This window comes from Oryzias melastigma, unplaced genomic scaffold (genome assembly GCF_002922805.2).
Source record: "Oryzias melastigma strain HK-1 unplaced genomic scaffold, ASM292280v2 sc00262, whole genome shotgun sequence".
In the NCBI taxonomy this organism is placed as follows: Eukaryota; Metazoa; Chordata; class Actinopteri; order Beloniformes; family Adrianichthyidae; genus Oryzias; species Oryzias melastigma.
The window spans coordinates 165,027-179,289 of NW_023416896.1; the positions used below are offsets into that span (position 1 = coordinate 165,027).

General features: G+C 43.6%; 4 protein-coding genes across 5 annotated transcripts in view; 3 read left to right on the forward strand and 1 right to left on the reverse strand.

The window, feature by feature from the left end:
* cdk15 (cyclin-dependent kinase 15) overlaps window positions 1-3,633 on the forward strand; it is a 7,377-nt gene extending 3,744 nt beyond the window's left edge. For both annotated transcript variants that reach the window (XM_036210862.1, XM_024265500.2), the window contains exons 7-13: window positions 1,839-1,962; window positions 2,042-2,162; window positions 2,230-2,323; window positions 2,731-2,794; window positions 2,974-3,022; window positions 3,148-3,290; window positions 3,391-3,633. In XM_036210862.1, the coding sequence (XP_036066755.1) occupies window positions 1,839-1,962; window positions 2,042-2,162; window positions 2,230-2,323; window positions 2,731-2,794; window positions 2,974-3,022; window positions 3,148-3,290; window positions 3,391-3,503 (708 nt within the window). In that variant the 3' untranslated portion in view covers window positions 3,504-3,633. The remainder of the gene's footprint in view (window positions 1-1,838; window positions 1,963-2,041; window positions 2,163-2,229; window positions 2,324-2,730; window positions 2,795-2,973; window positions 3,023-3,147; window positions 3,291-3,390) is intronic.
* A 1,149-nt stretch (window positions 3,634-4,782) lies between these two features.
* On the forward strand, window positions 4,783-7,277 carry LOC112142230 (frizzled-7). Its single transcript, XM_024265499.2, has one exon. The coding sequence runs from the start codon at window positions 5,474-5,476 to the stop codon at window positions 7,058-7,060; it is 1,587 nt and encodes a 528-aa protein (XP_024121267.1). The 5' UTR covers window positions 4,783-5,473; the 3' UTR covers window positions 7,061-7,277.
* A 129-nt stretch (window positions 7,278-7,406) lies between these two features.
* LOC112142206 (putative claudin-24) lies at window positions 7,407-9,173 on the reverse strand. Its single transcript, XM_024265453.2, has one exon. It carries the CDS (start codon window positions 8,934-8,936, stop codon window positions 8,268-8,270), a length of 669 nt encoding a protein of 222 aa, XP_024121221.1. The 5' UTR covers window positions 8,937-9,173; the 3' UTR covers window positions 7,407-8,267.
* Window positions 9,174-13,600: 4,427 nt separating this feature from the next.
* Window positions 13,601-14,263, forward strand: part of dph3 (diphthamide biosynthesis 3) — a 3,036-nt gene continuing 2,373 nt past the window's right edge. The window contains exons 1-2 of the mRNA XM_024265455.2: window positions 13,601-13,776; window positions 14,045-14,119. Coding sequence (XP_024121223.1) covers window positions 13,669-13,776; window positions 14,045-14,119 — 183 coding nt within the window. The 5' untranslated portion in view covers window positions 13,601-13,668. The remainder of the gene's footprint in view (window positions 13,777-14,044; window positions 14,120-14,263) is intronic.

The following is a 14,263-nucleotide window of genomic DNA, read 5'->3' on the forward strand; positions in this document are numbered from 1 at the left end:
TTTTATCATTGATTTTTGAGTTTCACTAATGTCCATGGCAGACATAAAATCCTGTCCACATTTGTCATGGAAGGAATCACACATCAACACATCAATATGTGGGTGGGGTCATCTGGACCCCAGGGAGGGCGGAAGGATAGACCTCTCTCAAGAAATAGAGCACTATTACTGTTAAGGTAGCCCTCTCTCTGAAGTGAGATACAAAAATGTTGTTAAGAAAATAATCAATTCATTAAAAAGTCTGCATACACACAGCAAAATGTAAGCTGTGTAAAGTGGTTTAAACTGGTTCCATGCCCAGCTGCATGTCAGGGAGGGAGGAGTGTGGACGTCTCTGTATGCTTCACATGGTCATGGGGGGTGGCTCAGGCTTGGACCGGTTGTGTTGTGTTTCCATCTGGATGTGGTGTCCAGTAATATCACCTGTCCCTCCTTCTGACTCCTGTCATGTGACCAAATGTCATTCTGCTGCACTGTAGAAAGATGTTTTTCAAAAGTCAGAACATGCCCATGTTTTCCTCAGTTTGCTTAATCAGTTGAATCACCTAAAAGCATTAAATGTATATAAAAGCTATTCAATATACATAGCATAAACAATATGTACAAAGATAAGAAATAGGAGTCCCCACAACACTCCATCGTTAGATCTGTCAGAATAACCATTCCTGCTCTGTTTTTTTACTTGTCCTTTCCAACAGCTGAGCTAAAGACCTTTTGTGTTGGACACATTTTACACTCACAGTAGGGGGTTTAAATCTTTTGATACACAAAGTGTGTATTTGTATGAACCCCTTTTGTAATGTGGGGTAAACTTTTTTTTGTAATAAATATATTTGTATTTTTTGTTGTTGTTGGACCGGATGGAAAAGAAGAGGAGAGTGGGATGTTAGAGGGGGGCACAAACAAAAGGCTGAAAGAGGGGGTTAAGTTTGAGGATGATTACGGGGGGTATTATCATAACTGTCAGGTTTAAATGTTAGTCTAGAGGGATGAGACCTGTCCAGGCACACACATGCACATACAAACATGTCAACATGTACACAATACAACTACAGTTCACACACACATACTGCATCCAAACAAACACCTGTAAAGCCTTCATTCTGTCATATGTACTCTTTGTGCAAAGGTGAGCCGACACCTGTGCACAGGTGAGTGTTTACATTCTGCTGTGGTGGATGATGGAATGTAAAAGGAGGGGGAATGCCCAGTTACCCCACACCAAGACCCCCGCAACAGGCAACAGCGGTAGCCCGGCCCCCCAACACTCGGACGCGTTATAGCAGATAGAGGAAATCTGCCCACAGGGCCCCCAATGCCAGAGAGCAGAGGGGCAAAGGAGCAGAGTGTAGGGTCCGCCCACCCAGAACAGTACCCCCTCAAATGCACCAGGGGGTCCAACATGCCCCCCCTAGCCCCAGACAAACAGCCTACAACCACCTGGGAGTTCTGGGCATCCCCTCACCCCAACCATGGGCATGAGCCAACTATGCCCGCTGGTCCCCACTTAGAACCTTTGATTGACTAATTATCCAGAGCCCCTTAAGTGGAAGGGGTGTGGACTTCGAACAAGCTTACTCATGAAGTAGTTGCACTAGAAACCTGACTTAGACTGACTGACCAATCACCGTTGTCTGGGTCCAAATGACTGCAACTATATCACAGAAAAAGTCTGACTGAATAAGTTTTATTTCTCTGGAGCCAGAGGTAAGGCATTTTCTGTGTGACATCACAACTGCTCTGTCCATTTTTATGTACAGTCTATGGCTGCAGGGTCCTCCCTTTTTGCAGACTCATCCCTTCCTGCGGGCTCCTCTGAGACTTTGTGCTTGTTCCAGATCTTCATGTTCCAGCTGCTGCGTGGTCTTGGCTACATCCACAGTCGCAGGATCCTTCACAGAGATCTGAAGCCCCAGAACTTGCTCATTAGTTACCTGGGGGAACTGAAATTGGCAGACTTTGGTGAGGAGTGTCTCCTGTTTTGAGCAGGGCTCTACAGTTGGAGCAGGAACATGAACCTTTCTCCCCGGTTCTGGTTCAGGTCTTGCCAGGTCCAAGTCCATTCCCAGTCATTCCTTCTCCTCTGAGGTAGTGACTCTGTGGTACCGTCCCCCTGATGTGCTGCTGGGCTCCACAGATTACTCTGTGGCTCTGGACATGTGGTCAGTGGCGCTCCTGCAGACCGACTGCTGCTGTTGCTCTCCCTGAACTTTACTGTGCTTCTATCAGGGGGGTGGGGTGCATCCTGATAGAGATGCTGCAAGGGGCGCCAGCTTTTCCTGGGGGGACAGATGAGCTGGAGCAGCTGAAAAAGATCTTTTCGGTCAGTGAATCGTCCAGTTGTAGATCTATTCAGAAATCTGTAAATGTACAGAATTGCAGCCCTGTGAGCACTGAAGATTGTGTCATTTGTCTATCAAATTGTGCCATGTGTGAAATGTGATGTTAATGTCAATTACATTTGTGTTATAGTGTTTGTTATGTTTTGTGGTGTTTAAAACTCTTTATTTGTATTATTTAGTGTTTGTATAGGTGTGTGTTAAGTTTGTTTTGTGTATTGGAGTTTGTTAGAATTTGTGTATAGTTACGTTCAGGTCACTTTGTGTGTTGAAGACTGTTGCAATGTCCGTATAAGTGTGTGTTAGCGTGTCAAGTTGTGTGTTACATTGAGCTAAAAGTTCAGAATTCTTGTGTTCTATGGTACATAATCATCCCATCTGTTGTTCTCAGGTTCTTGGGGTTCCATCTCAGATCAGTTGGCCTGAACTTGGTTTGCTGTCCAACTACAATCCAGGTGAATTTACCTGGTTGTTCCTCCTCCCTGTTAAAAGTAGAAGATGTTTGTGTTGTTTTTGTGTAGTTTGTGTTGTGTTCAGGTGTGATGGTTTGTATGCAAAGATTTACAGTTGCTATGATTGATTGCTTTAACATGTTTGCAGACAATCTAATGATCTCATGTCTCTGTTCTCTCAGAATATTTTACTCCAGACGAACCCAAAAATTTCAGAACCATTTGGACTCGGTAAGCTGTGATTTTCAAATAAGTATTCCAGTACCTCTTCTGATAATCCATGCTGGTAGAAGCAGCTAGCATGCTAACAGGTAGCATGTAGAGCTGCTGGTTCCAGGCCTCTTCTGTCTGATCAGGCTGGAGCAGCTGCCATATAAAACTGAAGACCTGGCCCAGAAGATGCTGAAGGTATTACCAGCCGAGCGGATCTGTGCTCAGGAGGCCCTTCATCATCCGTACTTCAGCACGCTTCCTCCTGCTATCATGCATCTGAGAGACAGTAAGAGCACAAAGCAGCACTAGTAATTCTGCTGTTCTCGCTGCAGGTTCTAATGATACGTCTCAATGAACCAGGTTTGAAGTTGGTTCCTGTTTTTCAGCTGTGTCCATCTTCAAAGTCCCTGGAGTTCATTTGGAGACCGAGTTCAACGATGTCTTTCACCCCAAAAGAAAGGCCAACACCCCACTAATGACTGCCACCAAATTTTGGTGAAGGAATATCCAACCAGAGACCAACAACAGCGCATGATCAGACAAGCAGAGGAGAGAAAACATGACAACTGGACAGAGAGGTCTGCTGGCGTACATCTGAACTGAACTCTAAACCATGAAGATAGTTTCATAAAAAAAATGTTTGTTTAAAATACCTCAGGAGGCGGAGCTCCGATCTGTTGGGTTCTAACAGAGGACACTAATAAGATACTACTTTTTGTCTGGTGATTCAAGAACCCAAACACGACAAAAATTACGCTTTTCAAGTCAACGAAAGAACTAGAACCAACAGATTTATTCTCACATCCACAGACGTACATTGTACCACGTGCAGTGAAATGTCTGATTGAAAGAGCCACCAGCATTCATTGGTGCCATCTTCCTTGATTGAAGGGGGGGTCTACAGGAGGGAGGATATGATGAGATACTGGCAAAAAAAAGGAAACATTTGCTAAATGTTCTTCAGGGCAGATATAGGAGTAGGAAAAAAAAGCTCCCAACATTTGGGAAAAATTAATGGACGGACGGACAGATGGGTGGATGAATGCTACCCTTATTGAAGTGCAAACAGCTTAGTTGAAGATACTTTGACCTCAGATGGTGGACTTGCTCTCATGGACCTTAAAATGGCATCTGACCACATTTGTGGTTGCTTTGAGAATATTCCAGGTTTCTGCTGGTTGGACAGAAGTACGGTTCTTTGCAGATGTTCTGTTTGAAGCACATCATTCTCTGAATGACTGTGTCGTTGGTGGTGGTTGTTGAAGTGTAAAGTATATTTTCTCGGTTGACCTCTCTGGGGTCTTAAAGTTTTTCTTCAATTTGTGTTTGTGGAGAAACTATCTCATTTAAAGTTTGTCATTCTTCAGATTTGTTGAATATGTTTTGTCACAAAGGAGATTAATTAGCATATTGCACAAAAACAAGTGGAAAAGGTTTTTGTTGTGCTCATATTGTGCATGAATATTTAATAAATATTTTCAAATTCTTTTGATTGACAGATCCCATAAAACAACGACATCTGATTGATGGCAGAGATCAAAGACAGACGAGAAGTTTGGTGCATACTTAACTCTGTGTTGTCACTAGCTTAAAGAGAATTGACAGAATCTGTCATTAATAAATCAAAATGCTCTGCAGACTTTGACTTTCTGCCTTTGAAAAGACTGATTAATTTAGCTAGCTCTGATCTCAAAAACAATGCTTTGTTTAAATTATCTTTTTGTTTTCTCTCAAACTGCTTTGAGTTGCTGGTCTTTCACCAAATCTCCATCAGTTGGATCAATACCACGATCATTACCACACACAGATGTGGGTTACATGAGTTTGTTGAATGTTGAGATTTGGTATTCCTGATGATTGTCTAAACAATAAAGTCTCTAAGGAGAAATGAAAGCAGGTCTGTCTCAGTGACACTCCACCCCCTCCCATCAGTGACAGAAACCTGGTAGAACCGGCAACCACCATTGGAAGACAGTGGAAATTCTTGTTCTAGAGGTCTAGACTGAGATGCTCCGATGCAGAGAAAACACAGACCTGGACATGACCTAGATATCTGTTTTGATCTTATTATTTGGTTCTTATGAAAGAGCAGAAACTCAAAGGGGATTTTTCAAAACATCTTTCTTCTGACTGGATCCTCCATTTGATCCAGTTAGAACTAGAGCCACGCTTTCATGCACGGATCATTTCAGGTTCTGGGAGCAGATTTCAGAGACGTTTCTCATGTAAACAGCAGGAATGCCCCACCTAGTTCAACCTGAACAACCAATCAATGGAAGACTTAGCTTTGCTCTCACTGTGTGATAGGTGGATGCTGGAGAGGGGTGCCCCACCCTCATCCTCAACACAATAAAGAAGGCGTGTCACTCCCACACGGAGTGCCTGTCAGAGGTATAGCCGGTAAGTAGGAGTGACTCTAGATCTACGGTCCGACAATCCTGAAAACAATCTCTGTCAGGCCCTTCTACCATGGGTGTGATGACATCTTGCTGGTTCTGGATAACCACCTTCATTCTAGGACGATTCTACCCATCTGTCACAGGTCAGCATGACAGGAGTTTTTCTGTTCCGGATCACGGTCTCTGCCAGACCATCTCTGTCCCACTCTGTGCGGACCTTGCCTACAATCAGACCATTATGCCCAACCTGCTGGGACACTTGACTCAGGAGGATGCTGGGATGGAAGTGCACCAGTTCTACCCACTGGTTCAGGTCCAGTGCTCAGCAGACCTACGGTTCTTCCTTTGCTCCATGTATGTCCCAGTGTGCACAGTTCTGGCAGAGGCTATCCCCCCGTGCAGGTCTCTGTGTGAGAGCGCTCGGCAGGGCTGTGAGGGGCTCATGAACAAGTTTGGTTTCCAGTGGCCCAAAAAGCTTCGCTGCCAGAACTTCCCAATTTATGGCATGGGGCAGATCTGTGTGGGGCAAAACTCCAGCAACCGTTCAGAATCAGACAACGTGGAGCTTGTGGACATGAAAACCATCCCGATACCCTCCTGCCCTCTGCAGCTTCAAGTCCCCTCTCACTTCAACTACTACTTTCTGGGAGTGAAGGACTGTGGTGCCCCATGTGAACCCTCCAAACCCAACGGATTGATGTATTTTACTGAGGAGGAGTTACAGTTCAGCCGACTGTGGGTCGGAACCTGGTCGGTTCTATGTTGCTGCAGTACATTCTTCACTGTCCTGACCTATCTGCGGGATACGAGGCGATTTCGTTACCCTGAGAGGCCGGTCATCTTCATGTCTGGCTGCTGCTTCATGGTGGCAGCAGTCCACGCCATTGGCTCTCTGCTTCAGGACAGAGCGGTGTGCTTGGACAGCTTCCAGAAAGGTGGATACAAGGTAGTGGTCCAGGGCACCAACATGGAGCTATGCACCATTCTCTTCACTGTCCTCTATTTCTTTGGTATGGCTGGCTCCCTGTGGTGGGTTGTCTTGTCCCTTGCGTGGTTCCTGTCCTCTGGGATGAAGTGGGGCCATGAGGCCATTGAGGAACTCTCAAAGTACTTCCACCTGGCAGCCTGGGCAGTGCCGGCAGCACAGACCTTCATCATCCTGGCCACAGGGCAAGTGAATGGGGACCTGCTTACTGGTATCTGCTACGTGGGAGTCTACAGTCTGGATGGGCTGCGAGGTTTTATCCTGGCACCGCTGTTTGTCCATATGGTTGTCAGCACTGCCTTCCTTCTGTCCGGGTTTGTGTCACTGCTCCGTGTTCGTTTCATCATGAAGATCAAAGGAGACAGCACAGAGAAGCTGGAGAAGCTGATCATCCGCCTGGGCGTGTTCAGCATGCTGCATGTTGTGCCAGCTGCAGTCGTCTTGTCCTGCCATGTCTATGAGCTGCTCATGCGGCCTCACTGGGAGACCACATGGCGCAGCAAAACTTGCAAGTACTTTGGTGTGCCGTGCCCAACAGAAAACATGTGGAACGTCACACCGGACTTCACCGTGTTCTTGATGAAGGAATCAATGACCATGATCGGAGGCCTCACGTCGGGGGTTTGGATCTGGTCTTGGAAGACTCTGCAGTCCTGGAGCTGCTTTTCTTGAGGACTGAGCATCAGTGAGAATACGAGGTCAAAGGGGAATTTGGGAGTTTAATGGTTCTAGCAAACTGCACTGACTCACAATGTTCTGCTGCAATAAAGACACCTTTGAAATGGAATGAAGTCTGGTTCCAGGACAGAAAAATGTTTTGAAGACAACATAACTCCTATCATTTTAGCATGTATTTAACATGTTTTTATTTAATAACCAAAGTGGGTTAACTACAGTTCACGTTTATATTAGGACCACCTGAAATTGCAAAGATATTCTGCTGTATTATCAGACAAAAATGCTGGGACATAATCGGTTTGCGTTTCTAAGAAACATACCTGGTTAAAGAATTTTTTTTTAAGTATTAGCTCATGTAGCTGTTGTTTTTTCTGCTCACAGTTTGCATCACTAAAAATCTAATTAGTGGTTTGGGAATGTATCAAGACTAGAAAATAAAGCATATCCCAAATGTTGGTCCTGTAAAGCTGACTGCTTATTAAAATCAAGCTTAGTTTCCTCCATCATATTTTTGAAAACTGACAACAGACCATCTGAGCTTCTGTTGAAGCCTACTAAAAGTCTCACTGACCACACACCAGGACATCTTGAAGATCATGAAGAAGTCTCTAGAATGACAAATATTTACACAGTACTGTTGTGGTCTTATCAAATCTCCTTCAGCAGCAGATACAGCAGCACACTTACTGAACCTCAGGGGAAAAAAGCTGTTCCTCCACTCTGGGACTTCATTACTTCTGTGTCCTCAGCTTTCAAATAACTGAACATTTTTCATTTAACAAAAATCAGTCCTAAAACAGGCATTAAAAACACCACATGACCACTTGGTCTGATGTCAAGTCCTAAACACACTGTGATCATGACTGCAGGAGCAGACAGTCTTGGATCAAACTTCAACTGTACATTTAAATGATTCGAGGCAGATGGACCGCTATTTGATTTCAGAAGAGAACAACACAATGATGTGATTGAATTGGTTGAGTCAAATGTCTCATTACAAACTGACCTTCAGTCACAGTTGAGCAGTGCAAACATACACAAGCATATGTGTCCTCATAAAACTGCAGGTTAAGTTGGACCTTTCCGGTCGATGCAATCATGATGTTCATCAGAACAGTCTGGTCCAGATCATACTGTTCCTCTGCATCCAAACCGCAGCCTTGAGAACAACACAAGAAAACTACCAAAAACCTCATTTATGTTAGACATATTCTGTTCTGGTTCTGGCCCGGTGGCGGGTTTCCTGTAGCTGGACCAGAGAGATTCCGACAGGAAGGTTACGATTATGAGTGTCTAGGTTCAGACAGGAAGTCAGCAGTAGTACTCCCGCGCCCAGGTGCAGTACTCCAGCCGTCCAGCCCCAGAAGAGGGCATCTCCAAAATCCCAGCGAGGAACCACATCAGGTACTGTCTCATCAAAGAACTGAACCACTGCCATGTGGGCAATGTGGGACACTGAGACCAGGTCTAGCAATCCAGAAATTAAACAAAGAGAGCCCCCTGCTGCTTTCAGGGTCCTCTTGCAGCTCTGCTTCTCCAGATGATGCCAGCATCCATTGACCAGGTCCAGACCTGGGACAGCTAGCAGTAAGCCCATCAGCCCCAAGCCCAGTGAGCCGCACACCAGGATCCGGGCTAGCTTGATATTCCTAGGCATGCCAAGTAAGTTGTTGTAAGGGCGGCACTCCTGCAGACCAAGATCCTGCAGAACACAAGTCCTCCACAGACCAAGCTGGAAGGTCTCTGCAGGCAGAAGATCTGTGGAAAAACTGAGCCATGAAGGAATCAGGGAGGTGGTAAGAGAGCAGAGCCAGGCCACCACCGACATCAGGACCCCCAGCTGCTCCAGAACCTGTGAGACTGGGTCCATGACTGTGGCAGTGAGGATCTAACCTCCTGTCATTGAGACTATGTGGTGGTGGGGATCCTCTTTGCATAGAAACAGAGCCTCACAGTCTGGAAGTCACTGCTGAACCCCCCCAGAGCAGTCAGCTGACAACAACAGCTGTCTGTGAGCAGCCTGCAGGAATGCATCTTTCACTTCCTACAGTGTCATGCTGCCCTGTATCACCCTCTGCTTTGTCCAAACAGGAAACAGCTGATTCTTTAAGACAACTGCCCCGAGCCCTCTTCTGGTGATCCAGAACCAGCAATAGTCCAGAGTCCAGGAAGAGATCAGTCCAAATCCATGTCAGTCCAAATCCATTTACAAAATAAAACTAAAATGTAGAGAAATCAATTCAAATGCATGGATGCCGGTCAGAATCTAAAACAGATGGATCTGTTTTCACACATCATTTAAAATACAGAAACTAATCAGATTAAAAAACAGTCATAGCCAAATTCAGCTGTCTATGGTTGAAATTCAGAAAGGCTTCAGTCAGTGTGAACATGTGTTGAGTTAAATTAAATCCTGGTCTTCGAGGAACACTGTCCTGAAGTCTTCCCATTCCCTGTTCCTGGTACCCTGCCATAGATGCCCTGCAATCATCAGGCTTTTGCAGAGCTTAATGAAGAATCAGAAGGGTTGAAACAAGGAAACATGGACAGGAGGACCAGCAATACACTTTACACTTATATCAGTAAGAGATCCACAACATCAGGAAAAATGACCAAAAATACTGAATTACCATAGTTGCATAATTAAAGAAAAACCAAAAAACTAAAAAGGTTAAGCCACCAGTGAAAAGACCATTTATACATTTTAGACAGAGTTGCATTCATTTAATTATTGGTCTTTTGTTAAATTTTATGTAATAAAATAAGTTTTAAAGTCCCCCATTAAAGTTTTATTATATTTAAAAAATGTTCCCAGTAGTGTTTTAATTATACTTATGAAGTTTTTATCCAAAATCCCACAACCTAAATACCTTAAAGAGCAATTTTTTCATGTTGATCTCAAGCCTCTGTTTCCAGTGGCTTTTAGAGCTGAGCTGACCAGCTCCGCCCCTGATCCCCCTGTCTGATTATGATAGCTCTGTGTCTCACTAGCATAAATCTTCACCGCTGCTACATAAAAACATCCATCAATCTGGGTAATGTCCAGCCGTATGGTTCTGATCCGGATGTCAGCTGGACGAGGAAGTGAAGATCTTCATGGACAGAACTTCCTCAAAAATCCTGATTCTTTCTCCTTCCAGTTCACCAAAGACTCTTTTAGCTAATTCTCCAATGTTTATTGACTGTGATCAATACATTCAATCATTGGTTTCTCAGAGTTCTTGATCAAATAATGAAAGCTAACATCAAAATGCTCTTTCATTGATTTACAATCCTTTCCAACTGCGGTCAAATGAGCCGCCGTTCACATTTCCGTGGTCACATCAAGAAGCTCCGTGGAGTCTGGTGGAGATTTTGCAGCGTTCTCAGTCCTGCTACCGTAAGTATTGGATGAAACTCACACCAAAAATCCAGTGATGCTGATTTGACCACAGAAATGTGAACGGCGGCTCATTTGACTGCAGTCAATGTGAAGATACCATCTTCTCTTCTCCAGAACCTGAACTAGACACTAGGAACAGATGAGGGTTTAGTGCATGTGCAGCAGAGCTGTTGATGGAAAGAAGATCATTCATTCAAACAGAGTCTGTCCAAGACAGTGTTTGTTATTGTTGTCTTTGAAATTAACTTTACTTTCTATTTTATCTGTTTATTTGGGACAGTGCTCATGAAATTAATCCTGCAGCTATTTTTTTATCTGCTTTACTCTGAAAGATGTTAAAATAATATAAAAGACATAACAGCACAGATCATACTAGGAGGAGTGACACCTTAAAATTCAACCGAATGTTGAGGACAACCCCCAACTCCTTGTTCTCGTACAGTCTCGTCATTCGCCCTCATCTCAGGCACCTTTCTCCGCCCCCTCCTGCAGCAGCTGAGTCTCGCCGACGATGCAGGCGAGGCGCTGGGGATCTCAAACACACCTAATATGGCCATAGCGGCGGCCTACTTTCGCGAGTGGTGGAGATAATGCATTTCCAATGGGGGACCTCGAGAAGTCCAGTATTTTTACAGGAAGTGACAGTGACAGGAAAAAAAATTGGATTCGAAAAAATAATGTCAAGCAGAAAGCAGCAGAGGAAGAATGATTATTCTGGCATATAAAATGAGTGAGAAATAACTGTCTGTTTCTCAATGGAAGTCAATGGGACTTTGGCCATCTTTTATGGAAGTTTTTTTAGGTCATAATTCAAAGTGTTATGCATTTTTCGGTACCGGTATCGGTCCGTGGCTCACTTGGTACCGGGCCACAGACAGAAAAAAAAACGTGCGGTCGTGCAGGAAAGATCCAGCGAGGAACCGAAGCGGGACCTTCGACTTCACAGAAAAAATCTGCTGTTTACAGACAAAACCGAGTCTTCCTCGACAAAAACGGATTTCTGGAGACATCAGCTCTCACGCAGCAGGAGCCGCTCCGTGTAATAAAGTGTGGCGACAGAGTCTTCAGTCAAATGTTTCACAAACACAGATAATAAAGATGAAGACACGGTGGATTCACGTTTATTATTATATTCAGAAAATACCCGTTTTACGATGGATGTGTCGTTTTATTTTGCTTTATGTAACCTTTACACAGTTCAGACTCGGCTAAAGTTAGCGTTTGATTAGCATCTACTTTGCAGTGAAAGGGGAATTTAACCACAAAGGCTAAGTTTAAACCTTTAGACTTGTTAAAATCAGTGAACTAGCGCCCCCGACCGCACGTTTTTTTTTTTTTCTGTCTGTGACCCGGTACCAAGTGAGCCACGGACCGATACCGGTACCGGTCAGCGGCCCGAGGGTTGGGGACCGCTGTCTTAAAGTTCACAGCAGCCCTAAAGTTGTGCTCCACAATCTCTTTGAGCTGTCACACAGCGGCTGTAGTGTAAGTCATCCAGATAGAAGCTATCTGGATGACTTACACTACAACCGCGGGGGAGGGTTTGCATGATGAATTGAGTTTTGAAACAGAGCGTGGGATTTTACTATGCAACAGATTTAAAGTTACTTTAAAATGAATTTGAACCAAACCATGTATTGAAATGTCATTTTTAAATATTGAATTGTAAATTACAAAATGCATTTTAAAATGAAAGACCAAACTGCATATTGAAATGTACATTGTAAAATGCATAGTCATTTGAATTATGACATCAAAAACCCATGACAATATAGAATGCAATTTATTTTGTTTTTATTCAATATTTTATTTTCTAAAACTCTAGTAGTGAACTGTAAATTTTCATATTGAAGTGTGACTGAATTGTGTCAATGGTGGTGCTGTTTTTTGTTTGTTTGTTTGTTTTGAATACTGACAATAATCCCCCCCCCCCCCCAAAAAAAAAAAAACACCAGGGGGATACATTACAAGAACAGAAATAAGTAAATATTCAATTATTCTGTAAACCTGAAATAGATGATGAGTTTTAATTGCTTTTTTGTTATGGCTGGATGAAATAGAGCGTAAGTACTGTCTGATTTCAGCAAAGAATTCAAAGAAATTTTGATTTTTATTACTAAATTTGGTTTTATGGATGTAATATTTTGCTAATAAAATCAAGAGATTTATTAAATAGAATTGTGAAGACAACTTAACATCAAAGTTAATAAAATCAAAAAGAATGTTCTTCCAAGTTAGGAAAAAAAGGATAGACTTTACTCCTGATAAGAATTGACAATTTGCTCCAAATGACTTTAGTGTGCTTACAGGTCCAGAATATATGTATTAATGATTCTTCATACTGTTCACAAAATGTACAGTTTTTATTAAAATCTCTTTTAAACCTTTGTATGTATTGATTAGTTGGATAAAATCTATGTAACATTTTGAACAAAACCTCTTTGACCTCCTTGTTCAACTTGTTTGGCAAAAGCCAAACTTTTTCCCAGCAGATCTGTCCGTGAAGTGAGGTCCAAAAAGTTGTTGCTGGAGATTCAGTTCGGAGCTCCTGCTGAAACAATCTTCAGATGGCTTTGTTTGGATTTTTTACAGTTGAAAAGCAGATTTATCCGCCACTCAAAGCTGCTGGAGATGGTCAGGTCCAGCTGTTCCTTTAGATAAGTGAGGTGGAGAGGAACAGCACAAAAAAGACAGCAAAATCCTTCGCAGATATGGATCTTATAGTGTTGAATGAATTCAGTATAATTGTACAGTTGACCTTGTTGGTTGAAGAACTGAGAATCTTATTATCAAACCATTGCTAAAGAAAAATAGTTTTTTTCCCCTACAGAGTATATAGCTATCTATTGTTCCATATGAAAAATCTGTTAGGAGAAAAGTTATGTTTGTACATCAAGGACCAAGCAACATCTGTTTATGAAAAGAGGAGAGTTCGATGGGCACTGTGTCGGGCTTGTAGGTGCAGAGTAATTAGTAATAGGAAATCGAGGCCGCCAATCTGAGAGAAAATATAGTTAGGGATAAAATTCCATAAAGGGTTAGGGTGTTTGAGAAATTGTCTGATCCAGTTAATTTTAAAAGTCATATTTAAATGGTCGCGCTGTTCTGGAAGTCTGTTTGCCTCGAAGCTTAAATAAAGCATTAAGAAAACGTCAAGGGGGCACTCTTAGATGACGTCATCGGGAAGCGCCGTGCCGGTCCGGGCCAGAGCCGACAAAAAATGTCGGTGTTCCACGATGAAGTGGAGCTCGAGGACTTCGAGTACGACGAGGACACGTGCGCGTATTACTTCCCGTGTCCGTGCGGAGACCGTTTCGTCATCACGGAGGTGAGCTGACTGCCGAGGAAGATGAGGAGCAGATCTGTGAAGAGTTAGCTGAGACGGTCCTGATGGAGATCCGCTCCGCTGACGTCCACGTTCTGTTCCTCGGGGTTATCGGGTCAGAGGAAGGGGAACCGAGCATCTTAAGGAAATCCCGTTAGAACGACGTCATTTTTAAGGGGATACAAATCCACCTTAAATACCTGGTAGCTTCGGCTTTCTACTGTGACTTCACTGCCGACTGCTGTAAACCTGAACCTGTTTGGCCTTTTAGGAGGATCTGGAGAACGGAGAGGAGGTGGCCACGTGTCCCAGCTGCTCGCTCATCGTTAAAGTCATCTATGATAAGGTAACCCCGGCCCCAAGGGAGACAGGTGGAGGCCTGCAGAAGCTGAAGAGATCCACCAAAGCAGGGCCGTGCAGAGACATTTGGAGGGGCAGGTGCTCAAAGTTAAAAAAAGGGCACATGGAACAAAAATTTGAAGCACAGCAC

What these genes read in the sequence shown, in the direction of transcription:
- LOC112142230 (XM_024265499.2), top strand. Translation starts at nt 5,474, where the DNA reads ATGGGTGTGATGACATCTTGCTGGTTCTGGATAACCACCTTCATTCTA.
- LOC112142206 (XM_024265453.2), bottom strand. Translation starts at nt 8,936, where the DNA reads ATGGACCCAGTCTCACAGGTTCTGGAGCAGCTGGGGGTCCTGATGTCG.